We start from the raw sequence: 27837 nt of genomic DNA on the forward strand, positions 1-27837 counted from the left end.
TATTTTATATTTTATTTAATAAGTGTTAGTGTATTTCAGGTCCTGTTCAGGCCTTATTCAGGCCAAACTGCCTAATAAGGCAGAGAACTTTTTGATGTAGAAAATAGCACTCTAAAAACATGGACAGTTAACTTGCTTAGTTTTAATAATAGAACAACTTTGGCATTAGGGAGAATGTAGATGATTGCATATGGGACATTAGAGAAGAGCAAGGAAGGTATCCAAACAAGAGGATTGTGGCTACCGTATGTCTGTTACCTGAAAAGTGACATATAACTCTTGGTGCATTTTAGTATCAGTTTCTATGGCTATGTGTCCAGACCTTTACATTTGGGAATATGCTACTGATTTGCAAGCTATGATTAGTTATTCAAATTTAAGTACTTGGGACCTCATTTATTACTTTTTAAAGTAATTCTTACTTTTTATATTCTATAAATTCCTCATTTGTGTTAGGGCCTCAGTACTTACAATATATAACCTTCTTTATTACTGTGATGCAGGTTGTGGTTTTCTGTCCATATTTAAATGCTTTGGGTCTCTTTAGTTCCTTTCTTAAAACTTTGACCTGTGTAGTGTAAATTACTCTTGCTTTAGGTGCCTAGCACTTGTAATGTATAGGTTCCTTCTTGCATCTGATGAGCTAACAAATGGTAATCAGCAACCTTTAAAAGTTAATCCTCTTCAGAAAAGGTTCATTCACTACCAAATTAATTTCCCTGTATTAAATTCAAATAGAAATTTTAAATTAATATTGAAAGTTAACTGGAATAACATTGATGAGTAAATATTACTTCTGTTTATTGAACAGAAATGTGCCAATATTGGGTGATTGGTTGGAAAATTGTAAGAGCTTTTAAAAGCTCGTATGTAGATTATCATTATGTCTCCAGACAGAGTTCTCCCAGCCGTCTCCTTTAGAATTATTTGCAGTAGCTGGTAGGACCTTTCCACAAATAATGGCTTCTGACACTTCATAAATTAAAATATTCAAAACAGTACATTATGCAAAATTTTCATCTTAAAATACCAAACAGGTCCTTCTCTTCCTATTTCTTCTAATTTTTAATGGCCCCATTTTCATTGTAGCCACAGGAAAGTTATTGGTACCTGTCACTCTTCCTTACTGTGTGGAATACCAAATTCTGTCAAGTGTTTATTTTACTGTATAACTTATATCTTCCTTCTTTTTTCTACCTTAAGTGTTTCAAGGTCAGGTTCTTTTTATTGTTCTCTGGGATATAGAAGTAACTCTCACCTGTCTTTTTTGCCTCCATCACTATCTATCTTTTACTGTACAGACCAAAAGAACCTTTCTAATACACAGATGGTCATATCACTGCTCCCTCAAAATCAGTTAGCCATATGGAATAAAAGTCACACTCCTTAGCGTGGTATTTTAAGCCCTTTTGTCTCCGGCTATAAGACTGCTTTTTACCCTCACCTGCCACGTTAACTTCCTCCCTGATTATGAAATGTTTTATACGTATATTGTCATTTCTCTGTCCTTTTGCACATGCTATTTCTTCATTCTGAATGTCTTTCTCCTTCTGTTGACATATTATTTTCATTCTTTACAACTCAATTTAAATGCTACCTTTTTTGGGGAAGCCTCTCACTGTGCTCTAGTTAGAGTTGACATTACTTTTCCCGATCTTTTCCTGTAATACATTTCTTGGACCTCCGTGCAACACTTATTTCAACATAGTGATTTAACCTGAGTTCCTCAGTCAGACATACCTGGGTTCAAATCCTGCCTCTACTGCTTACTTCTTCCACAGTCCTGGACAATATATGTCATTAAACTTCTTCCTCATCTGTTAAATTGAGTTACTATTTGTACATAATGTTCAGGTCTTTTTTTGTGTTGACTCTGATAGCACAGTGCCAGCATGATAAACGTTTTCTATGTGTGTATTTTAGGCACTTGGCTTTCTCCCCTAGTACACTTGTAAGCACTTGGCTTTCTCCCCTAGTACATAGTAAGCACTTTGAAGACAGGAAATTAACCTTACTCATCTTAGTACCCATTGCAACTTACTGGTTCCAAAAGAAAATTTCATGCTTATTTTTATTTGTCCTGACTCATGGAACATGTTAAAACTAACTCATTAGAATTAACGTATTAATTTACTGCTATATTGTCTTGTTCCAAAAGGGACTTGGAATGACTTACGAGATGCATAAAGAACAAAAGACTGAAACATAAATAAAATAGTAGTAAATGCAGTTTGAATGATTGAATAGTTTAATTTTATCAGTGTGAACCTAAGTGAAACAAAAGCTATAGATAAGGAATGTTAAAGCTTGTCTTCATTCTGTCACATTTTGTAGGATCTCGTCTTCGCCAGGAAGACTTTCCCCCGCGGATTGTGGAGCACCCTTCCGATGTCATTGTCTCTAAGGGAGAGCCCACCACGTTGAACTGCAAGGCCGAGGGCCGGCCAACGCCCACCATTGAGTGGTACAAGGATGGCGAGCGGGTGGAGACTGACAAGGATGATCCCCGGTCCCACAGGATGCTTCTGCCCAGCGGTTCCTTATTCTTCTTGCGCATTGTGCATGGGCGCAGAAGTAAACCTGATGAAGGAAGCTACGTGTGTGTTGCAAGGAACTATCTTGGTGAAGCAGTGAGTCGAAATGCATCTCTGGAAGTGGCATGTAAGTAAACGTAATGAATCTCATAAATGGCATGCGCTTTTACTTTGATTTTTTTTTAATAAGCTTTGATTTGTTCTCATAGATGCTTAATACCTATAGAATACAACAATCAATACTCTCTGCATAATTTTACTTTGCCTTCTGCAAAGAAGGCTTGTCAAAATAATGTATAGCCAAGGTGTTGCAGTAAATTTATTTATATTGAAGCAATGTGGGTATTATGATATTATATTAAAGCAAGGCGGCGATGATGCTGGTCGTATTTAAAATTTGAATTATTAATGAGAGATATAATAAAATATTAAGGTTGGCGATGTTAAAATAAAAAGTTTATGTGTAACATGGGATCAAATATAAGGTATAAATTCATTATTGTACCTATTCCTGTTACCTATTTATATATAACTAATATATTATATATACATGTATATATTTTTTAAATCTAACTTTTATTGGGCAACTTTAAAAAGAATATACTCTTTAGGTTATATTAACTCTTTTACTTCCAGGCTAAATTCAGGGATCATTAGCCTAGGCATGCAGGGGAAAATATACCAACAACAGCAACTATATTTTTTTTATCAAAAAATTCATCAGAGAAGAGAACTGATTTCTGTTTAGGGACAAAATGTGCATATAGAGGAAGGTCTTGCTCAGTTTTGGTAATCAGCAGTACCTAAGGATTTGTCCTGCCCTTGCCACTTAAAAATATATTTATTTATTAATCAGGTAGCCCGAATAGCACTAGTAAATCAAGGCATCAAGGCTTTGCATCTATTTGATCATTGAGTCCATAACTTTGTTTTTCTGGATGGTTTTCCAGAACAAATTTCAAAATATGTTAGATTTGTTTTCTGGTTTATAAGTGAGGATTTGGTGTACATAATTATTTTGGTATTCTCTATTTTGAAGGAATACTTTATCAAGAATTATTTGTGAATAAGATGGCAATAACTGAGCTTAAAAAAAGTTTGTGCTCTTCAACTTTCTGCTTGTACCAGTAGGTGTTCATAGGTAAGAGAATTGAAATAGTTCAGGATGCATGAGTCTTTTTTTTATCGCTGGGATGAGAGTGCCGGATAATAGTTCATGGTCTCATGTCTGCAATTAACTTTGATACTTATACTCACATGCTATATGGTATCACACTAAATTATAAAACTTGTGTATATGTGTATTGAAATTCTCACAGTGTATCATTACCTTTATACATGAAAACATCTTTTAGTAACAAAATCATACAATTTCTTATTCAGCTATCACAATGAAAGCTTTTGCTTTTACGCATCCAGTCTTTTGATTTATGCTTTTGTACCAAGAAATCTGGAACCCAGTCCATGCTTGAAATGTGTAAGTCCAATAGGAAAAGACTACAGGAATCCTAAAACCCAAAGTTTTAAATCAATGTGCTTTGAGAAATTTATTATGTGAAGTACTTTGAGATATAAGCATTAGAACTTTTGCTAGCAATGCCATTTTGCGCCAGTTGCTAGGTAATTTCATTTTTACAACTTACTTCAAAAAGCAGTTAGATTAAATGCAGTTTAGTGAGATTTGAAATATATACACAGAACCTCAAGAATACAAATATTGCTAACCGTCCATTTTTATTTTGAAATATCTTATTTCTGGAACATTTCAAACATACTGAAATATTTCAATGTCAATTCTATTGATTGTTTTCCCCACCAGATCCCTTTACAGTAAATATAACATGCATTATTCTTTCTTTTTATAGATAAAATGAAACCCATGATGGTTAGGTGACCAAGACTAAGGCAATAAATTAATGGGGAATTCAAGATCAGACCATGATTGTTCTAATTTTTAGTTTGAGAGAATTGTACCATATTTCGAAAAACGCTCAAATGAAACCAGGCTCATCTTATATAAATAAAAATAAAGAACTTCTAATTAAAAGTTTTTCTTTTATCCACTCAGCAGCAATTAACTTTTTTTATTTTTTAAATTGAGGTATAGTTGTTGTATAATATTATATCTGTTTCAAGTACACAACCTAGTGATTCACAATTTTTAAAGGTTAAATTCCATTTATAGTTATTGTAAAATATTGGCTAAATTCCCTGTGTTGTACTATATATATCTTTGTAGCTTATTTATTGTAAGCAAATAACTATTTTTAATCCTTCACTAACTTTCTTCTCAATGTTAAAGTTTATCTAAATTGGCCAGTCATTTTATTGTTAGACAGCTATAAACTTATCTTTATTCTCATCCTTAGCATTGTTAAATTGCTCCCAACACACATGTATCTTGTACTTTGATTTAACATAAAGGATTTCTCTCTTTCTTAATTGCATCATTAATAATTAATCAAACTGTTTTAGAGGGAAAATTTTAAACCACAATTTTTTTCAATGTACTATGACAGTTACATTTTTCTTTATTTTTAAATCAGTGAGCTTTGAGAAATGCTAAAAAATACTTCTGACCTAGAGAGGAAAACAAGAAGAGTTCTAAATTGGATTTAGCTAGTGAATAAAATTCTTTCTTCTAATGCCCTGTCAACAGTTCATGCCATTTGAGGCAACAGAAGATCAAATAATATCCATTTATATGTTGCTCATCCCTTTCGCATTAGCTCATCAGTCTTCTCCATTTCCTTATGTGTTTCATAAAATGTGTTAATATGGAAATTTAGGTCAAAGCATTGTGATTTGTCAATCCTATTGGTAACCAAGGTGTATTTTTACAAAATGATAGGAACCGCTGTGGGTCATATAAATGTCTGGCCTTCATATTTTAGGACACTCAACATAATTGCTCAGTTATGGCATATCCATTTCTTCATTTGTTAAAGGAAAGAATGGAAACCTAAAAACACTATGTATTTGGAGAGCTGCAGGTAGCTTGATAATGAGGTTGGTGGGCAGTGTAAGTTAGAAAGATAGGCATGTGCTGAATCATAAAATCTAGACTTTTTGTTATGTAAAAGGAGAGTCTTTCCTTTCAATTTTGAAAGAAAATTGAAGATAGGGTTAAAGGAATGATGATTGAAATTGAGCGGAGTTAAGACGCTGTGAAATCATTCAGAAAAGAGTATATGTTAGATTTTAAACTGAACAAAGCAGTGAGGATTAAAAGAAGGAAATAGTTTGAACCGTATTTAGAAATTATATCACTTTGTGGTTGGTTTGGGGAATAGAGGGTGATTCCCAGATGTTTTTTGGTGGAGTGACTGTGTATATTCTGATACCTACCATCCAAAGGGATGGCAGATACAGGAGAAATAACTCTAGTGAGAACAGGAAAGTGAAGTCAGCTTGGTTGTATTGTTTGACATGCCAATGAAATATCAAGGTAAAAATATGCCATATTCCATTAAGAAAAGAGCTTCTGGAATTGAGAAGTCTTTCCCAGATGGAGGTTGAAGCCAGGGGAGTAGATAGACATAGATGTGATTGTCCAGGCAAGCTGTGTGTAGGGCTGCGATCACTCCCATTGTTTGGAAAGAATATTTAATGTTGGGCAAAGGAAAGTCTAGTTCAGGAGGCTCAGAGGAGGTATTGGAATGATAGAACATGGGAAGTGGAGTGACAAGAAAAATAAGGAAATAATTTTAAGAAAGAAAAAGTGGTTGGCAATGCAAATGCCATGTGGTGGTCTAAATAAAAAGTATCCGTGGTCTCTACGGGTGGAAAGAAAGCACAGCAGCTGAAGAATGAGTTGGTAGTGGAGTTGGAGTGGCAAGTGCTGCCTGTTCTTTCAAGAACTCAGGGGCGGTCAAAATCGGTTGCAAATTGATTTAGGTGTATATAGGAATATCTAGGTGGTATGGATAAGTAGCAAACAACCTTGTTATAACTTTTATTGTGAAATAATTATTGATAAAAGTTCTGGAATTTTTGACTCTGCTTCATCTTGATTTTCATTTTTAATTTCAACAATCTTGCTTTCTGCTGTCATATGATATGAGCAGTTTTATTGATAACCGTCTGTCTTGACTGATTGTACAGAAGTTAGCCTGTTTTTATCATACTCTATTCATTCTCTTTTTGTTTTATTAAACACAGAGTTCACTTTTATGTAACGGAACAACATAATTGAGGAAAAAACTATTCAGGGCCAATCCCTGCAGTGGAGATTTGAATCACTTACCACATATTTGCTTTTTTCCCCTCTTGGTTTGGAAAAAAAAAGCAATCCAGAATGTACTTTTTAGATCACTTTAACTCAAGGAAGGTATTTAGGCAAAAAAGTGATTTTTACATATTTAGAAAACAGAATTGCAGGTTCTACAAGTAAGGCACTTGGCACCGAAGTATTTAATACATAGTTTTCCAATGGGACCACCAAGAGAGCTGAGACGTAGCTGGTGCAGATAGGATTTCAGTTTGAACTCCAGGCCTCCCTGTGTTTGGAGCAGAAGGAGCACAGGGGTCCTCACGCAGACTGTGGCTGCCTGTGATGCAGCCTGAGTCAGTGGCAGTGCCTAGAGTTGGCAGCTGTAGCCCCAGGTGGTAAATATATGACAGCAGCTTGATCTATCGACCAGGGTAAGAGGGGGATGTGGCCTAAATGAAAATTCATGAAAAATTGATGAAGTCCCCAGATTATTTTTTCCGTTTCCTTTTCTCTGTACTACGCCAGTGCAGAGAGGGGAGATTAAATGAAGTGATGAACGCTTTAGTGGCAAGGAGGTTGTGGTTCAAAGGTCAAGGGTCACTTAGAAACCGGTCTTTTTTTTCCCCTTTCCTTACTTATAAATCAAAACTAAAACACAAGAACTTTTCAGATTACCTATGATTTAGCTTTGCTTTGAGAAAAATAAAATAAAATGGCTAAATGTTTGAAAGTTGGCTTTTGATGCAACTACAAAAGAGAACAGATGTGGTTCATAATTCAGTTGGGGAACTAGAAATAGATTGAATTCCATGACTGCGGGGTGATTTCTTTTCTTTTCTTCATCCTTTTTTTCCTTTTTGTTTCCACGTATGAAGACCCATGCCTCAAGAAAGTCATTTAGAGAAGGAAAAGGTGTTGCATTATTTATGTCACAGATTGCTAGAACAGCAAAGCTATGGAACACTCTACAGACATAATGATCCTGCTTTAAACCCAAAACTAAATTGATGTTTTATCTGTACAAGGAAGAGAGGTTATAGAAGTAGACTGACTTTAGTAACAGAGGTCACAGGTGGCATTAAAAATGAACACAAGGTGAATTGTTTCATTGATATTTCCAAGTTAATAAATATGTAATTTTTTTTTCTTTTTTTACTTGCGGCTGTAAATGAATGTTATCCAGGCAAAATACCTTTATGCTCCAAAAACACAGAGATAAATTAAATTGCAGAAAAGCCTGAGCCATGGAGAGCTTTTTTAAAAAAATTACTTTATTGAGGTATGGTTCACATATAATTTACCCATTTAAAGTGTATAATTTAATGTTTTTTAGTGTATTCACAGGGTTGTGCAACCAACACCACAATCTAATTTGAACATTTTTGTCACTTATAAAGAAAACTGTATACCCATTAGCAGCCAATTCCCATTCTCCTGGAACCCTTCTGCTACATCCCTAAGCAAACACTAGTCTACTATCTTGTCTCTATATATTTGCCTCTTCTAGACATGTCATGTAAATGGAATCATACAATACGTGGTCTTTTTTGACTAGCTTCTTTTCCTGAGTATAATGTTTTCAGGGGTAATCTTTGTTGTAGCATGTATCAGTATTTCATTTCTTTACACTGCTGAATAATATTCTATTGTGTGGATATACCACATTTTATCCATTCACTCATATGTTGATGGAAATTTGGGTTGTTTCCATTTTTTGTCTTTTACGAATAATGCTGCTATGAATATTCTTGTACAAGTTTTTGTGTGACATATGGTTTCATTTGGGTATTCTCTTGGGTATATATCTAAGAGTGGAGTTGCTTAGTTATATGGTAACTCAACTTTTTAAGGAACTTATAGGTAACTTTTAGGTGTAGATAAAAATATTTATTAGTGTTATTGAATTAACTGTATCCAACTCCGCTCTTAGTACAAGGCGCAGCTAGAAACATTGCCAGTATTTGATAAATATTATTGACTGCTGGCATGTTATACTTCCTTGGGTTATATGTCCATATTTTAAGATAAGATTTAATTAATTAAAAATATAAAATAATTAACTCTGTAAAGCCACTGAATGGTCATGAAGTTTCTTTTTCTTTGACCTAGTTATTTAATTCAAGTAGTATGAATTGATGAAATAAATTCTGAAATCACTTCCCCTTATAAAACTTCTTACCAAACCGTGTTGACTTTGGCCCCAATTAAGTTGCATAGTCTTGCTGTTTGAACCTTACTTCACTTTCTGCCACATTTTTATTTGTCCTGAAAGAGGACAGTATTCTGGTTTCTCAGGAGATGACATTATCTTTTCTGAGAATAATTGACATAACCTTTCCTGTTCCCAGGTTATTTTTCCTTTCAAAGGTCTTAACGTTTGTTTGTTTGTTTTTCTTTCATTTACTAGGAAGGTTTAGAATAAGAAATTAATGGTGATTATAATAGAAGTTGATTAAGTAATTCCAGGAGTAGGGAAAAAAAGAGCTGCTGTCATGACTCAACTTTCCTAAAACAAACGAATGTATCTATTTAAATGCGTAAGAGGCAACTAGTCAATTGGAACTGATATTCATAGATTTTGACTAAGAAGAATATAAGAGCTACTGGCTTTTTCATGATTCCTCTGTTTGTATTTCTACAAATTTCAAGAGAGAATGCAGAGAATTTGGGGGGAGAGTATACAGACAACCACTCATACCTTAATGTACTTGGGCCATGTTATGCGCTAAATTGTATCCCCCCCAAATTCATATATTGAAGCTCTAATCCCTAGTACCTCAGAATCTGACTGTGTTGGTAGATTGGGTCTTTAAAGGAGTAAATTAAAGTACAGTTGTTAGGGTGGGTCCTAATCTATACTAACTGGTGGCCTTATAAGAAGAGGGCATTTGGACACATAGACACCAGAGAGGCACATGCACAGAGGAAAGACCATATGGGGACACAGTGAGAACGTGGCCATCTGCAAGCAAGGGGAAGAAACCTCAGAAGAAATTAAAACCGCCAACACCTTCATCATGGATTTTAGCTTCCAGAACTGTGAGAAAATAAATTTCTGCTGTTTAAGCCACACAGACTATGGTATTTTGTGATGGCAACCCTAGCAATTTAATACAGGCCATTTGTCTTACAGCAAGAGTAACCACTGGTAAGAGACCATAAAAAAAAAAAAAAATAGTGATTTGAATCAAATATCGTTTGTGCTCTGTGGATTTGTACTGCCCTGCATCCACAATGTTGGCCCGAGGCTGTTTTGAAAGAAATCTGTAAACTCAATTGAAAGTATTATAAACTGTGAATGTATGGGCATAGGGGAATCAATCTAAAACATCTTTAACTAGAAAGAAAAGACAATAGCAAATGTTTTGGTATTTTTTTGGTATTAGAGAACAGTGTTAGAAGGTACATGAGTGTGCACACGCACACATCTGTGTTACTTGGGCTGTTTTGTCTGTGTACCTTTTAATTGTGTAATACTCCATCAGATTCTTTCATATACAGATCTCTCCTTTAATCTTCACAAATGGAGGTGTGAAATTGCTATGCCTGGAGTACATGTTTGAGCTTATGAACTATTTAAATATGTGTAATGCTGTATTTTGATATCAGGTTTCTGTTAACTGTATTAACTGTATTCAACCCCTCTCCCTTTACAAGTCTCAAGTTGCCGTTCACTAAAATTAGCCTGAATTAACTCTGATTCCAAGGAAAGCACATAAATAAGAGAAAGAGGAATCTTGATGTTCTCTGCTTTTCCAAAGACTATTTCCCAAAACAGTTTAATCCTGAACTCTGCCAACATGTAAATCCTATCCATGGAATGATAGCCCAACATATTCATAGTGATACTAAGGTGTATTAAGACAAAACTTGTTGAGTTCAGCTCTTGTTTTCAATCTCAGAATTTTTTTTTAGATAAAAGTAAGAAAAGACTATTTATGGTTTGGAGGGTTTCCCACCTATAAACCTTCAATTTATTCGATTTCAGCTGGTTTGTAAATATAAATTGATTCTACTGAAAATGTATATAGGTTGACGCTGTAGTTAGGAAACGTAATTTTGTGCAGCAACGTGTATGCTTTTCTCTCAAGATATGAGTTTCATCAGAAAGACAGGTCTCCAATTTTCCTTCGTTAGGTTGAATTTGTTTCTGATAATTATAATACACATTGTTTAATTCTGAAGCAGCTCCCACAAGGTTTCTATAATTACATAAAGGGGGTTGCACTTTTTTCATGCATGAGTCAGTGTATGTGTTAAGCTCTTTAGAGGAGTACAGAAGTAAAAACGACAGGTGAAATTTTGTTCAACTCTGGAAATTTCTTCTTCTTTAGAAGTCTGTAACAGCCTGTGACTTAACTGCTAAAGGATGAGAGGTTCAATTGAGGAATCAACATATTCTTTACACTCTAAATCATTGGAATTGGTTTTCCTCTTAGGAGATTCTCAAATGCAAACACAACATTTTCAACCACCTCTTTCTTAATTAGGAGATATGCATACATTTTTGTCAATAGGGTATACGTTTTACAAGAAGTAATCTAGGAAAACAATATTGGGCCCCTGTTTAGGATTTCTGTAAACTCTCTGAAGTTCCCTAGCACTACCCTTCTGGGGCTGCTCAGACATCAGTAGTGTCTCTGACCCTTGGAGAGAAGTCAGGCAAGGATTGTAAGAGAGGCAGGTGCTTTGAGGATGTGACAGACAGATATATAGGCCCAGAATCTGGTGAATTCCAATAAGTTTTTGTATGTTTATTTTGTCTTGCTTTTTTGTTTTTGCAGAAATTCTACCACCCAAAATAGCCCATGGTCACTTACTCAGTGGTTAGCCTAAGCCTGTTAAAAAGTTGATCCTCACAAAGCCTGCAAGCAAGGGTGTCAGCCTGGGTTACAGGCAGCAAGAAAAGTCCGATTGGCCTACGCCATTGGCCCTTTAAGTAGCATCACAAGTAGGGCCTAGAAACTGAGTCTAAAGTAACATCTAAGAAGAAGAGGGCTCTTTTTATCACATATACCTTTTTCTGATAATCAGGCCATTTTCCAGTGATACAAGTACTTATTATTTATAAAGACAATCATTAAGTTTTTTATGTGGTTATCTAACATCTAAGTCTGTACAAAGACTTTGGCACAAACTTTACAGTTTTTATATATAAACTGTAAAATTATGGAAAGATAACATGACTATTTTACTTTCATAATGTCGTATTCAATATAGACTGTTATGTATACATATATATATATCAACCTGCTTCACTCTCCTCCTACTTGCTTTTTCTGCTTATTCACATTGAATGAGGATGTTCAGTGTTTTTCCTTAAATCTATTCAAAAGTCTTTACTGGCTTTCTTAGGCATTAGGAGTAAAAAGCAGCTTAAGAGATCCATGCCTTCAATGGTGCTTGTGTTATATGTGAGAAGCCTGGGAAACCTCATCAAGTAACAGCTCACCTTCTACTGTGGTGTGGGGTAAAGGCCCTCAGACAGGACATGCCACAGGCATTAGAAGAAGAAGTGACATCAAATGCTTCTGGATGAATATGAATGGAAAGTGGCCTTAGAAAACTGGAGAGAAGTGTAAAAGCAAAGACCTGAGGCTGTGTGTGATTGGCCAGTGTGGGGAGTAATTACTGTATTGTTGAATTGGAGAACGTATGTAGGAGAGTAGAGGGAGATAATTTAAATAGGGAAGTAGAGATTGGTCATAATTAAACAAACTAAGGAGCTTGCACATTATCCTAGAAGACCTGAGGGAGCCTTCAATGTTTTTTTTGATTTGGGAATGTTACTTGTAAGGTATGAAAGGGGATATGTTAAAGGCAGTATAAGGTGGATTAGAACATGGAAGAGTGTGAAGGTAGGAGATCTATTACAAATTAGGGTATTGTAAGAAGAAGGTTGAATTACTTTGATGAATTAAATTGATACCTGAAAGATAGGAGATGGCATTTCAAAGGAGAATTGATACAAATTTAAGAAATGAGTTTGTGGTCCAAGGGATGATATAAATTTAGTTTGCTACATTTTTGGACAGTACTTTCTAATTGCTAGGTACTCAGCTAGGTGCTGAAGATACTGATATTTAAAACAAGAGTTGTTTAATAAGTATAGAGTTTCAGTTTTGCAAGATGAAAAAGTCCTGGATGTCTCTTGCACAGCAATGTGAATATACTTAACACTACTGAACTGTACACTTAAAAATGATTGAGATGGTATATTTTATGTTACCTATGGTTTTTTTTACCTCAGAAACAAAAAACAGAACAAGAGATGACTCATTCCATCAAAGAGTGTTCAAGATGGTATAAAATGTAAATCCTAGAGTAAAGAACACCTGAACATGTGGGAATTCAGAGGAAGAAAATACTGATTTTGCCAAGAGAAATATGGACCAGGCTAAATGATTTCTATAAGTGGAAAGTCAGTAAAAATAATCACTAAATGCCAGGATTTTTTCCTAAGTGTTTTATATTTATAATTTACTTTGAGTATAATTCTCAAAACAACTTATTATTTTCTCTCTATTATATCTGAGGCCAAATCTTTGTTAACTTAGCAATTTTTGCACAGTAAGAAGAGTCAGGATATGAACCCAGACAGCCTTTGCCTAGAGTTTGCTTTCTTAACTACCATGCTAAGTGGTCTCATTGATTCATTTAAACAAACAAAACCATTTGACACTTAGAAGAAATCATTAACATTTATTTTAGGTATTCTATCCAGAAATGGTTATCCAGTTGTATACATACAATGAGAATACTGGACCACATGAAGTCTAAAGCTTCATTTTGGTGCTAAAATTCTGTGATTCATGGGGTACTAAAGGAAACAAACAACAGAAAGAGTAAGCTTTTCTTTTTTTTAATTTAGTTATATATTGACATTTAAGAGCTCATTAGTTTATTCAAGTAATTTGATTTTCTCTGTACAGTTCCTAGTTGTCAAATATCAGTATCAGGAAGATCCATCACTTTCAGGTCTTACTGACATGTTTGCAGGCCAAAGCAGCTTGGAGCTTAAGAATCAAATTTATAAGAAGAGTTATCTATCATTTAATATCTAAAGATAACTTGACTAAGTTTTATATTAAAAAAAAGGGAGTATGCTAATAGCAATGATACCCTTACAGTATTTTCTCGAGTTCTTTAGAAGTTATTAGCATATTAACATGCATTATCTCATGGCCATATTTGTAGAAATTTGCTAACTTTGATAGTTTCTTTCTAAGTTCAGTACTTAATGTTAACAATGGTCAGTTTGGCTTTCAAATAACTCCAGTTTTAATTTAAAAATTGATTAAAGGAGGAAGAATTGTTTTTTCAATAAATGGTAACTTAGAGCAATTGGATATTCAAAGGCAATAAAAGAAGCTCAAGTTACAGTTCAAACATTATACAAAAATGAATTAAAATGGATTAAATATTTAAATGTAAATCATAAAATTTATAAAACTTTTAGAAAATAGGACAAAAATCTTTGATACCTTGGGCTTGGTAAAGAGTTCTTAGACATGATACCAAAGCACAAACCAAAAAGATAAAATAAATAAATTTGACATCATTATGATGAGAAATTTTTATTCTCTGAAAGATCTTGTCAAGAGGATAAAAAGACAAGTTAAATACGAGGAGAACATACTTGCGAACAACATATATCTGACCAAAGATTCGTACCTAAAATGTATAAAGATCTCTCAAAGCTCAACATTAAATAAAACAAATAATCCAGTTAGCAAAAAGGGCATAAGACATAAAGGATAAGACATAAGACATACATCTTCACCAAGAGGATGTATGGCAGGGAAATAAGCACTTGAAGAGATGTTAAAAATCACTAGCCTTAGGGGAATGCACATTAAAATAGACTATGATGAACAATCACCTACCATTTAGAACAGCCAAAATACAAAATCGTGATCTCTCATTCATTACTGGTAGGAGTGTAAAATTGTACAGTCACTCTTCAAAATAGTTTGACAATTTCTTAAAACACTGAATGTACATTTACCATACATTTGCACTCCTGGGCACTTAGCTAAGAGAAATGATAACTTAATCTGCACAAAAGCCTGTACACAACTTTAAAGCAGTTTTATTTGTAAAAGCAAAAAAAAAAAAAATGGAAACGACAATTAAAATGTCTCTCAATAGGTGAATGGTTAAATAAACCATGTTATGTATATACCACGGAATACTACTCAACAATAAACAGGAATGAATTATTGATAGGCACAATGACTTAGAGAGATCTTGAGGGCATTATGCTGAGTGAAGAAAGCCATTTCAAAAGGCTACATACTGTATGGTTCCATCTATATAACCTCCTCATAATGACAAATTTATAGTGATGGAAAAGAGATTACTGGTTGCCAAGGGTTAGGGATGGTGGGGAGAGAGCCATGGGTGTGTTTATGAGGGGAGAGCAAGAGGGTGATCTTTGTAATGATGAAACAGTTGTGTATCTTGGTTGTGATAATGGTTACACAAATATACATGTGATAAAATGACATAGAAGCACATGCATTGTATCAATGTCAATCCTGTTTTTGGTATCATTATGTAAGATGTAACCACTGAGGGGAAACTGGGTAAAGGGTACAGGGGGCATCTCTGTACTATCTTTACAACTTCCTGTGAATTTATAATTATTTCAAAATAAAAGTTTAAAACAAATAAGCTAACTACCTTAAGTAAACATAAGTATATAAAAATGTCTTATTAAAAACTAATAATTTATTTTATGACTTTTAAATGTTAAGTGTTTTGCTTAAACTTTGATGAATTCAGATTTTTCCAAATTTCTTTAAAATTCACTTATTCAGATTCACTGTTTGAAATTAATTAAATACAACTTGTGGTATGTTCTACATACAGTTCTGTGAATTTCTTTTTCTATTTTTGATTTTTGCTCCGTCATGGTTTTTGAGTTTAATTATAGGATTTTTTTTATTGGGGGGGAAAGAAGTGGGGGTGTTAAAGTAAGAGGGGAGTGGTTGTTCCTAAGAATAAAGAGTCCCCAGTACTTGACCTAATGAACAGGGTCTCTTATTGTATAAAGCTGCCAAAAAAGTCTCTTACTCTAAACTGCATTAATAGTTCAGATTAAGAAATGTGATCCAGCTTGATTTTTTTTCTGCTAAAACTATGGGTGGAATATTGTTAATAGTTCTGAGTACCAGTTTAAATTTACCATTAAAACTGGAATACCACTAGAAGAGAAAGAGTAAGGATTTAAGACTGTCACAAGCAGAAAAAGCGGAAGGAATTGGGATTATTATTGAGGAACAATGAAGACATGGGTAGGGCCGGTAGTTCTCACCAAGCACATCAAGAGCTGTCATCCCAAAGAGAGAATATATTTGTTCCATGTGACCCTTGAGGAAAGAAAAGGACCAGTGTATGGAAGCTGCAGGTTTTGCCTCAGCATGCCAGACAATAATTATGGTGTACGTGTTCTTTCTTGGGATTTTTAGGGAATTATAGGCAAACCAAGGCCAATATGATGGTGTAGTCCGAAGAGAACCTAAAAAATTACGTACAACTATATATTTTCTTATAGCTTTACCTTATGTTTTACCTCAAAGGAAAAATCAGTCTTCATAATAATGAAACAAGATAACAAAACTAAGTACTGGTGACTTATTTAGTCTCATCACTTTATTATTCACAAGGAATTCCATAAAGTAGAAATGATTTCCTTAAATTTAGTATTATCATGTTTCATGAAAAGTCCTTGGAAAAATCTCACTTACGCATATGTCTTACACATCTTATCTTGAAATCCCTTGAGATTATAAGCAATTAAATTAATTGCATTTTGTAGTCCAACCCCTCGTTTATAACATATAATTCCCCAGGACCCACATGTACAGATTCAAGAGTAGATTGATAGAAAGACTGATTTATTTTTGTTTTCTTCCTGGATCTGCTTTGAATATTCTTAAAAGAAGGAGGAAGATGCTGTGTTTAATATTCATATAAGATTTTCTTTTAAAAGCAGCTTCCCTCAAAAGCCTATTGTTAAACAGGACTACCTAGAAAGGGGTCAACTTGCAAAATCCTTCCTAACTACTTGTTTGGTTCTTTAGGATTGATGGATAAGCTGATAGAATCTAATCTTCATATGTGTCTGTCATTAATAGAGATGTAAGAATTTACATCTCTCAATTTACTTTGTCTTTCTTTTTTCTGTCACATCATAAGGAAAAGCTTTACTAATGAAGTACCCAATGGTAATAACCCATTATATGCTAGGATCTCTCTTTATATCAGATGACATGCAAATGAACTGTTCTATTTCTATGGAGAAAGAAAGACAAGGAGTGGTGTAGTTAATCATGCTTGAGGGCTGCCATAGTGTCTTCTGGGAAATATTATCATTATTCATTCTTATTTAAGGGTCCTTATCCTGTGCATAAGAAAATCTCCCATTCATTCCATTTGGGTTTGATGTTAATTACAGGGGCATTAATGGAAGCTTTCTCATAAGAAATGAATGTAGGACTAAATCAGAAAAAAAAAAAAAAAGCAACCTTTGGGTGAATCAGGTCATCAAAAAAACCGTGCATGAAGAAGCTGGCAGGTTGGAGGAACCTTAGAGATCATCAGTCCCCTTGTTGTTCAGACGTAGAAACTGAGGCCTTGAGACATAAACTGACTTAACCAAAGCCCCCAGTTGATGAGAGGCAGGCCTGAGATGACAAATGAGGGAGCCAATTTCATCAGACAGCAATGGAGAGGAAAGATAATTTGGGGAATTTCTTTTCCCAGAAAGGACCAGGTTCTGGCCCTGTTCTCCTATTAACTAGTTCTATAATTTTGGCAAAGCTTTTAACCTCTCTGGGTCTCTTTTCTTGAATTTAAGGTGAGGGGATTAGACTAGATCATTCGTCCTCCAGAAAAGTGGAAATCTAACTGAGCTACTATAGATGGTTTGCATGCGACTACTGGACAAAGTTCATTGAAAAAAGATATTTCCAACAGATCATATATGTTTGGATTCCAGAAACTGACAGGAGCCAACCTTGGATATCAAGTAATTGAGCAGTAGTCTGTTTTTTTTTTTAAATTAATTAATTTATTTATTTTTGGCTGTGTTGGGTCTTCGTTTCTGTGCGAGGGCTCTCTCTAGTTGCGGCAACTGGGGGCCACTCTTCATCGCGGTGCGCAGGACTCTCACTATCACGGCCTCTCTTGTTGCGGAGCACAGGCTCCCGACGCACAGGCTCAGTAGTTGTGGCTCACGAGCCCAGTTGCTCCGCGGCATGTGGGATCTTCCCAGACCAGGGCTCAAACCTGTGACCCCTGCATCGGCAGGCGGACTCTCAACCTCTGTGCATCGGCAGGCAGATTCTCAACCTCTGTGCCACCAGGGAAGCCCGAGCAGTAGTCTTTTTAACTGGCCATTCCCCCAGTCTGTGAAAAAAACCTTTTTTCTTATCTCAGATAATATTATTTTTTTCTTTCTTTTTCACCATTTCTTCAAGCAAATTCTGGTCGACAGCAAGTAATTGATAATATTGCTGATAAAATGAAGATTTTCCTTAATCGTCTAGTCTTTTGAGGATTTAACTGATCATGGATCCACATCTATGCAGTCCCTAGTCACCTTGTCACCACGTAATTAAGTCATTTTTCTTTTAGGCATTCAGGTCTAAGGTAAATTTTTTTTGCAAAAGTATGTATATTCTGGATCAGTGTTTCTAGTCTCTTGAAGTTTAATGTAAACAAATATAAATTTCTAGTATATAAATTGGATTTTGTTTTGTTTCTCTAAAAGAAGTATATGAAGCAAAGCAGCTAATTTTTGAGATGTATTTGACTTACACGTAGTGTATAAAATATTTTATTAGCTAAAATGCATGTTTGTCTTTTACTGAAATATTTTCATAATTATATGAAATTAATTTCATAATTATACACATAAGCAGGCATATATTAGACCAACATAACATTGCTCTTCTTTCTGGACCCATGTTATCTAAATTACTAAAAAAAACCCTTTCTACTGTGTGTGTCTTTTTGTTTGTTTCTTTGTTTTATTTTTCCTTATTTTGTCTTTTATTTTTCTACTTTTTTTTCTGATTATAAATACATTTTTTTAATTGGAGTATAGTTGCTTTACAATATTGTGTTAGTTTATAATGTACAACAAAGTGAATCAGCTATACATATACATATATTCCGTCTTTTTTGGATTTCCTTCTCATTTAGGTCACCACAGAGAACTGAGTAGAGTTCCCTGTGCTGTACAGTAGGTTCTCATTAGTTATCTATTTTATACATAGTATCAGTAGTGTGTATATGTCAATCCCAATCTCCAAATTCATCCCACCCCACTTTCCCCCTTGGTATCCGTACGTTTGTTCTCTACATCCGTGTCTCTATTTCTGCTTTGTAAATAAGATCGTCTATACCAATTCTTTTAGATTCCACATAAATGCGTTAATATACCATATTTGTTTTTCTCTTTCTGACTTACTTCACTGTGTATGACAGACTCTAGGTCCATCTACATCTCTACAAATGACCTAATTTCATTTCTTTTTATGGCTGAGTAATATTCCACTGTATATATGTACCACATCTTCTTTATCTATTCATTCTTTGTCCATCTGTTGATGGACATTTAGGTTGCTTCCATGTCCTGGCTATTGTAAATAGTGCTGCAGTGAACATTGGGGTGCATGTATCTTTTTGAATTATGGTTTTCTCAGGGTATATGCCCAGTAGTGGGATTGCTGGGTCATATGGTAGTTCTATTTTTAGTTTTTTAAGTAATCTCCATACTGTTCTCCATAGTGGCTGTATCAATTTACATTCCCACCAACAGTGCCAAAGAGTTCCCTTTTCTCCACGCCCTCTCCAACATTTATTATTTGCAGATTTTTTGATGATGACCATTCTGACCGATGTGAGGTGATACTTCATTGTAATTTTGATTTGCATTTCTCTAATAATTAGTGATGTTGAGCATCTTTTCATGTGCCTCTTGGCCATCTGTATGTCTTCTTTGGTGAAATGTCTACTTAGGTCTTTTGCCCATTTTTTAATTGGGTTGTTTGTTTTCTTGATATTGAGCTCCATGAGTTGTTTGTATATTTTGGAGATTAATCCTTTGTCCATTGCTTCATTTGCAAATATTTTCTCCCATTCTGAGAGTTGTCTTTTCATCTTAGAAATGTTGGAAACTACAGAAAACTAAAGAAAAAAATTACCACCAGAAATAAACATCATTATTTCCACTGTGTTTTTTTTTCTTTATCAACACTATCACTTTAATAATAGACAATCTGTGAAATGGATTCAGTTTTAATACTTCAGTAAAATAAAAGATGAAAATACTATACATGTAAATAAATATATCTATAATTTGGTCAAATTGGATAAGCTGTAACATAATTTGTCTATATTTCTTCAAAGAACATTTAGAAATGTTATAATAATGGTTTGCACATGCACTAAGGAAATAGGAATAATCTAAATTGCAAACATGTTTAATAAGTCGTTACAAATTCTAACATTGTGGTTTTTTGGAAGAGTTTTCATATCACAGTCTTACTGCCAAATATTTTATATCATCTCTGTAAAATAAGTTATAATCATTTATTTTTCTGTCACAAAAAAAGTTGTCTTTCAGCTTTCTAACTGTGGTGATACCTTTGTGAATACTAGTCCTTCTTCCACCTTTTTTAAACTAATTACCATATATAACAGGCCAAATTTTACTTGGTAAAGATCAACAAAATAATTTTCAGTGCAGGGACTAACTATGCTTTTATGGGCCCTTTAAAAATATTTATGTGTTTTTTGCTTGGGATTTTAGAGGTAGTTTATTCTTCATTTCTTAAAACTATTTATTTTAATAAATAGATATATTTGGGACTAGAAAGCAAATTGAGAATAGTTTTCTTTTCGTATGTGATGTCAGTTCTAAGAAAAATTTGTTTATTTCATCCACCTAGTTTTCTTTTACCTATACCCTAGTCCTCAGTTGGAGTGACATTTGGAGTGACTGGTGTCTTGAGTGATGTAGTTAATGAGATCTAGCGACATCATGACCCTGACCCCTCTGTGGCCCTGGCTCCTCTCATCCATCTTCTTAACCCCACAGGCTGAATCAGTGTGTAGAATCAGGTTTAAACAAGTGTGCATAAACAAGTTCAAGAGTTTTCTGTTATGGCTGCCAGCGCATGGAATTGGCAAAGTAAGACATAGAGAACTTAATGCTGAGAATGCTCTTTGTGCACCTCCACAAATCCTGTTGGAGAAATCACTAGTGTTTGTGGTCACTGCAGTGCACCTAATCTCAGTTTGCTCCATTCCTGGACAGTGGTGGCGGTTGGCCCTTATAATCACAGAGCTGTTGGCACATTCAATGAAAGGATGGCTGATCTATCACTTACCTAGTGTCACATGTTACTAAGGCTTTTATCTCATTAACTATGATTAATGTTTGTGTGGAATGGGCTTGTCATGTAACTGTTCACATTCAGCAATTTTCAATCCCTTAGCTTACTTGAACAGATGAGAGCTTTATCTTAGGCACTGAGCACCCTTATTTGCAATCGCTATTGTAACGTGGCATGGTAACTGCGTGATGTAGCTCTTCCTTGACTCTTGCCCATTATCAGTGTTCAGTGTGTTACTTGTCATTGAACTTGGGATGTCTTTATATAACTGTAGTCAGATTGAAACCTATGAACAGTTTGGCTTACGTAGAAAAGAATAGAAGAAATGCAGTAGAACTGTAATGAAATATTTTTCTGTTATTTCTTAGCCTAAAAGTTGTTTTCGTAATATGATTTCCACTTAAGTCTATTTTCTCAAAGTGAGATGGAAACGGGTAGAGATTAAGGATGCCCGTTATTTTCTTGCCTTTGGCTGTGGTTCTTGCTTTATCTGTTCCACATTTGACAAGTCTTTCCCCTTAGCTCAGGGCACCATTTGATAAGTTGACCAGTCAGTGATTAAACATATTTATTTAGTTCAATGGGTCAGAGCTATTGCGACAGATAGAAAATTACTGATGGATTATCAATTTCAGCACCTCTGACATCTGGCCTCAATGTAGTCCATCATCTGAGGACTCATAACACATTTGCTTGGACAATAACATGCTCAGCTACCTGTGTGATCACAGAGCTGGATATTGGAAATATTTTGTGCAGAATTAATAACACAGAAATCACAGAAACTAGACGAGCTCTGCACCTACACTTGAAAAGTAAAAACACCCAAGAGTTTACACTGTTTAAGGTTGGAATGAAAGCTGACTTGTAGTTTAGATATGCTTTGCTGATTTGGGTAATGTTTTTATAATTTCTTTAACAAGCACATTTTGGAATTGCTGAAATAGATGTTTGGAAATACTTTGGAAACTATAATACATGTAAAAAACTACTTGGGTCAAAATGTTGTATTTAAAAATTGTAATCAAATAAAAAATGGGCTTAAGTTTTGGTCTACTGAAGTTATGGAATTTCCAAAATAAACCCTCAAGTCAAATACTTACCATTGTAATTCTTTTTAATTATAAACAAGATTTCAAATAGGATTTGTAAAAACTTTTCTTCTTTTTATTGTTACTGTTGAGTGATCCTTTTATCCTAAGTGAATTCTAATAATAAAGAATGAGTCTTGTAGCAAATGCTAATCTAACATGGAAATAATTCTACTCCTCTGTCCATTTGACTAAAATTTATTCCAATACAATCTTCTTCACATCCTTATTTCAAATTTTCATATAAAATTAAAAATAATCTTGTGATTAGTTTTTTCAAACAAATATGATTCAGGCTAGCAGTTTGTTTTAAGGTATGTTCGTATCTTTTAAAAACTGGTCACACTTGTTAAGAAATTAATAGATCACGACAGATAATAAGATCTAAGTTTTATTTCAGCTTTATTCTCATTTGTAAATATTTCATGTGATTATCTCTATATCCTTATATCCAATGTCTCTAATGCCCTACTTTTCAGTGATTCTACATTTAATATTTATGTGTTCTGTCATAAAAGTATTTGTGAAGCTGAAAATGATTCTTAATCTTCAAAGGGCTCATTTTCACACATTCTCTTGAATCTACAAACTGGTAAGAACTTAGATAAAGATTGAACTCATTGACATTATAATTTACATTTATTCACTAAATCCACATCAGAGCTATTTGCCATAAAATTGATAGGCCCTTTGGAATGTCCAGCACAATGTGTAATAACTTGGCAATATTACAGCTCATAATAGGTCATTATTTATTGCTACAGACTTCCTGATTTGTCTTGAAATTAAATGAGGTTTCTTCTATAATTTTGTGAAAACGTTTAGTAGTTGACTATAGCATTTAATCAACTCATCTCTCCTTAGATGCCTCTGAGTTGGTTTGGAAAATTCTTAGATGATTTCTAGTTGTAGGATTCTCTCTGGAATCAAGGTTGTGGTCATTTAGACTGTCATGGATGTTTAGATCAGACACAATTTAAAAATGAGGGTGGTCAGATTAGGATATCTGGATTTGAAGGGTTGTTTTGAGCAGTCACAGGGAAGCCGTTGCAACATCTTCCTTAAAGACCAACCCTTCTAAATATCAGAACATTTCACATCTGTCATTTGCTTTAAGTCCTTAAATATGATGCCTAGTACTTAATGCTTCTTAAGATTTGTGCTTTTAAAATTAGGAGTGCTCACTATGTTCTCCATATTTTGACTCACTTTTACCTGCCTAAGTTTGCCTTTGACTTTTATTCTACACCACCTACTTCTCTCCAAAATAACATTTTTTTTTTCATTTGCAATTTCTGGCATATGAACTGTCAGGTCATATGCCAGGTCAACAGATATTTCCATGTACAACAAGCAAACAGCAATGGAAAAATGATACACATTATTTTGGAACAAAGATCCATTACATGGAAATGTGATTGAATCAAAATGAAGCAACTTAATTCATTAACATAAATTATGTGTCAAAGTTTCTTTGCATAAAGGGCACTCATATGTTAGATTGCCAGGTGCTCTCATATAGAAAATGATGCTATTATCTGATGCTAATATCTCCCTATTACCACACAGGGAGACTGAGAAATTAAGCAAAGAAATGCATGTGAAAGTACCTTATAAACTATAAAGAGCTTTAATGTGAAGTATGTTATTTTAATGTTGTGTGCGTTTCTTGGAACAGAGATGGTAAGGGAGAAAACACATAACTATCCATTCTTAGAGGCTTCCATGCTGACAGTCTAAGACTTATGGTTTTACAGAATTCATATTGATATATAATTATTTTTCATTCAAGGACATTAACATTGGCCAATTTCATGTACTAAAATGCTCAGAACCACCGTTTCAAAATGTTGCCCTGGTAAGCATTTGTATCGGTAATTTGGAATGACTTTCATCCTCGACTATTTTTTTTTTCATAAACCCTATTAAGTAAGCATCAAAGATTTTTTCACTCTTTTTATATTATGAGATTACTGCTTTGCATCATCTACAACCTTGATTTCAGCATTTAAATTCCATTTTTTAATGTGATGAACAATTATGGTAACAAGTAAATGAAAGTATGATTATTTTAACTTGTAACATGCACTGACATTTATTCCAATGTGTCCAGCATATACATTTCTTCTAAAAATGTACAGGACATTTGGGGAAGATATGGAAAAGAACTAAGTCAATGATGTTGATATAACAACCTAATAACTTTACTTTGATGACCTAAAAGGTTGTAGGCACTGAGGTAATTTGGCAAATTATAAAACTTCTAAAATGTATGCTGAAGGGATTCAAACTAAATCACATTATACCCCTGAGCTGGATTGATTCACACTGTAATTACCTCTCAAAAAACTGATGATATGTTAATATTCAATTGATAGTTGTAAGTTGACAGTAAAATTTTAAATATGGAGTACCTACACAAAATATGAAAGGAAAGTTTGCCTTTATTCTTTGAATTTGTGATTAGCCTGGCATAATTATGATTTCTAACAGTTACAAACATAGAATTCAATGGCATAGCTGGAATTACAGTGATAGCTTTGGCTTTGAAAAACTTCCAACTTTGCCAGCTAAGTATATTACACTCCTCTGTATTCAGAATATTGTGCATTTCAGCTAAGTCTGAATAAAGACTTAAAAAATAATTAAGAAAAATCACTTGAGTGATTTTTTTATACTGAGTTGAAGAGACAATTTAAAAATTGGAAATTGTATCTGACCAGTCTTGTTTGACAGAATTCTTACACTTAGGAATCCCCAAATTTCTTATAAATCAATGTTTGGGCAAATTAATGGGAGGTACAATGCAGATGTTTAGTAGTAGTATGCCAACATTGAGTATATACTCAGGTTTTGATATTCTTTTTAAATTACTTAAAAATTTCTGATATTCTGTTAGCAGAATAATTTGACTAGTTTCATTGTCTATCCATGTAAGTCCTTCATTGCTTGAAATTGAGTGAGAAATGGGACATTCTGGTTTTCCAGTTAACTCAGTTAAACCAGATTCCCTTGGTTTGTTTTGTATGAGCAACGATGCTCTGTTGGAAATTGTTATTAAAACTTTTATTTTATATTATGCATTAGTTGAAATTTCTTGGGTGATTAAGTTCTCATCAGGATAGTTATCGTAAGCATTAGTTTTCTTTATATTATGAAACTTGAATGTGCTATGGTATTGCACAGTGAAAAATTCAGCCTTTCCTTTACATAAGTTGAACCCTAATTATATTCTGGAAACTTTTCATACTCCATTCGACCTTCACTTCAAGCCACTGATGTTTAGGATATTATTTTCTTTTTTTCATTGTGAAGAAATTGAATGGCAAGTTGGACAAAAACTTTGCCCAAAGCCATACAGCTTGTCAGAGGGGAGTTTTGAATCCCTGTGTGTCAGTTCACTGATCTGAATTTCTTTCCACTTAAACAGTTTCTAGAGTATTTGATCTAAGGGAGACTTCTTAGGATTGATCTCTGTGAGTATGAAGTGCAACAAGGAATTCTGATTTTTGTGAGAGCTCAGGATCTTGGTTTATTGAGGTGTAACTCTCATTCTCTGCAGATGAAGTAGATAACTGTTCACAGTACTGGAGTGTGTGTGTTTATATGTGGGAAGAGAGAGCAACAAGGTATTAAATACTAATGTGCTCTCCCCAACAATAGAAAGGTGGACTGTTTGCTTTGTGGCCACAAACATAGGCACTTTTTGTATGATTTTACAATTCAGACTGGTACCCCTTGCCACCTAAAGCTGCAGTTGTAAATTTGTTGGTGGTACATACAGATGTATGAATTAGTAAGCATTTCTTAGACAAAAAGTTGGGGTTATAATTTAGTTCTCACTGCCCCTCTCCTTTTGTGTGGACTAAAATAGTGAACATATAAATTCTTCATTAGCGTTCATAGTCAAAGAATATGTAGAAATCCAAAAAGTTAGCTGATTTAAACAGATTATCACTACACCAGTGCTAAACTCATAGAGAATGGCCATTCAAAAGGCTGAAGTCCAGTCAAATATCTTTTTTACGGTGATGACATCGTAAAAAATGAACCTATGATGCTTCCTCAAAGCTTCCTTCTCGGATCTATTCCACATGTGGTGTTGTAGTAATATCGCGAGCAGTGAAGTATTAAAACAGTTTTGTCTTGTGTTCTTTCATTCTGACAGGCCAATGACATAATGCCGACAAGCCATGTCTGATAGATTCAAAATTAAAAGTGAATGTCCTCCCTTTTTTTCCTAGCTTGTGCCTAATGGCCTTTGAGCCAATGTGCAATTTCACTACTTCTGACATAGTAAGTCTTCCATAGTAAGTCTGGGAACAGCTGGTGAGGGTCTTTTCTCAGGCTGCAAAGGATGGTTTTATCAAAACCATATTACTTTGTTGTTAAAGGAAAAGAATGGAGAGGAATCAGCAATAAATACAAAGGCTAGTTCAGGATCTGAACTCAAAAGCAGTGTGCTGATAAAGGTATTAGCCATATATATACAATTTAATACTTTCGCAATAAAGTTAACCAGTTGATTTTCATAAACATGCAGGGAGCAACAGCATTGAGAAAAATAAAGGTAGAAATTTAAAGTGCTCTGTGAATTGATTCTTAGTTATACACTATATTATACAGTTCTAGTAGGGAAGGTGATCAGCAATGTATGGGACCAAGACTTTAAATATATTCTAGGCACATTTTATCTGCTGCAGCTTTTCCACTGGATCAAAAGTTTTTCTTCTCTGGCTATATAATTCAAGGTGATTTATTTGGCTCTTGCTTTTACAAAGACGTATGAAAATATCTTGGAGAATTTAGAAAATAATTGAGGTTGATTATTAGAAAAGTCTGCAAATATTTTTTTCATTTATTTATTCAATCAGTGAAGTACTTACTAGAATTTATTATGAACTTAGCCTGTTTCAGTGTGTTTGAAGGTGTGGGCTTTGCTTTTTGACTGTTTATATACTAATTGGAAGAAATAAGACATACACATATGAAAGTGTTGTCAATTCTAGGTAGAGGGGAAGAAAGTAATAAACGTAAGTAATGCTATAGGACAACAGTTTTAATATGTACACCTTCATGTGTGTGTGTGCATGTGTGTATGTGTGTAAAACATTTGAAAAGATACTTTCTTAAAATCTTGTTGGAGGGCTTCCCTGGTGGCGCAGTGGTTGAGAGTCCGCCTGCCATTGCAGGGGACATGGGTTCGTGCCCTGGTCCGGGAGGATCCCACATGCCGCGGAGCGGCTGGGCCCGTGAGCCGTGGCCGCTGAGCCCGCGCGTCCGGAGCCTGTGCTCCTCAACGGGAGAGGCCACAACAGTGAGAGGCCCACGTTGGAAACCCCAGTGTCCAGAGTCCAGGTCAGATAAAAGCAGAGGTTGTTAATTCCTTCCATTTTTGAATCTTCAGAGTTCAAATGGTTAAAAGCCATTTTCATAGGATACCAGAGAGGCCTGAGCTGAATGTAGGCTATGGGATAGAGAAGTTGCAGCCTTCCTTGTTAGAGAAATGTTTTTGAATTCATTAATATTCGAAAAATTGGAAGAGAGGAAAGTGGGGCATATTAGAAGGGAAGAACATAGTAAAGGTA

At 34.5% G+C, this 27837-nt stretch overlaps 1 protein-coding gene across 5 annotated transcripts in view; it reads left to right on the forward strand.

Moving 5' to 3' along the window:
* ROBO2 (roundabout guidance receptor 2) overlaps window positions 1-27837 on the forward strand; it is a 1637092-nt gene that overhangs the window by 1115055 nt on the left and 494200 nt on the right. For all 5 annotated transcript variants that reach the window (XM_027102521.1, XM_027102511.1, XM_027102532.1 and 2 more), the window contains one exon: window positions 2335-2661. In XM_027102521.1, coding sequence (XP_026958322.1) covers window positions 2335-2661 — 327 coding nt within the window. The remainder of the gene's footprint in view (window positions 1-2334; window positions 2662-27837) is intronic.

This window comes from Aethalodelphis obliquidens, unplaced genomic scaffold, assembly GCF_003676395.1.
Source record: "Aethalodelphis obliquidens isolate GAN/ISIS:26980383/991018 unplaced genomic scaffold, ASM367639v1 scaffold1, whole genome shotgun sequence".
Classification (NCBI taxonomy): domain Eukaryota; kingdom Metazoa; phylum Chordata; class Mammalia; order Artiodactyla; family Delphinidae; genus Aethalodelphis; species Aethalodelphis obliquidens.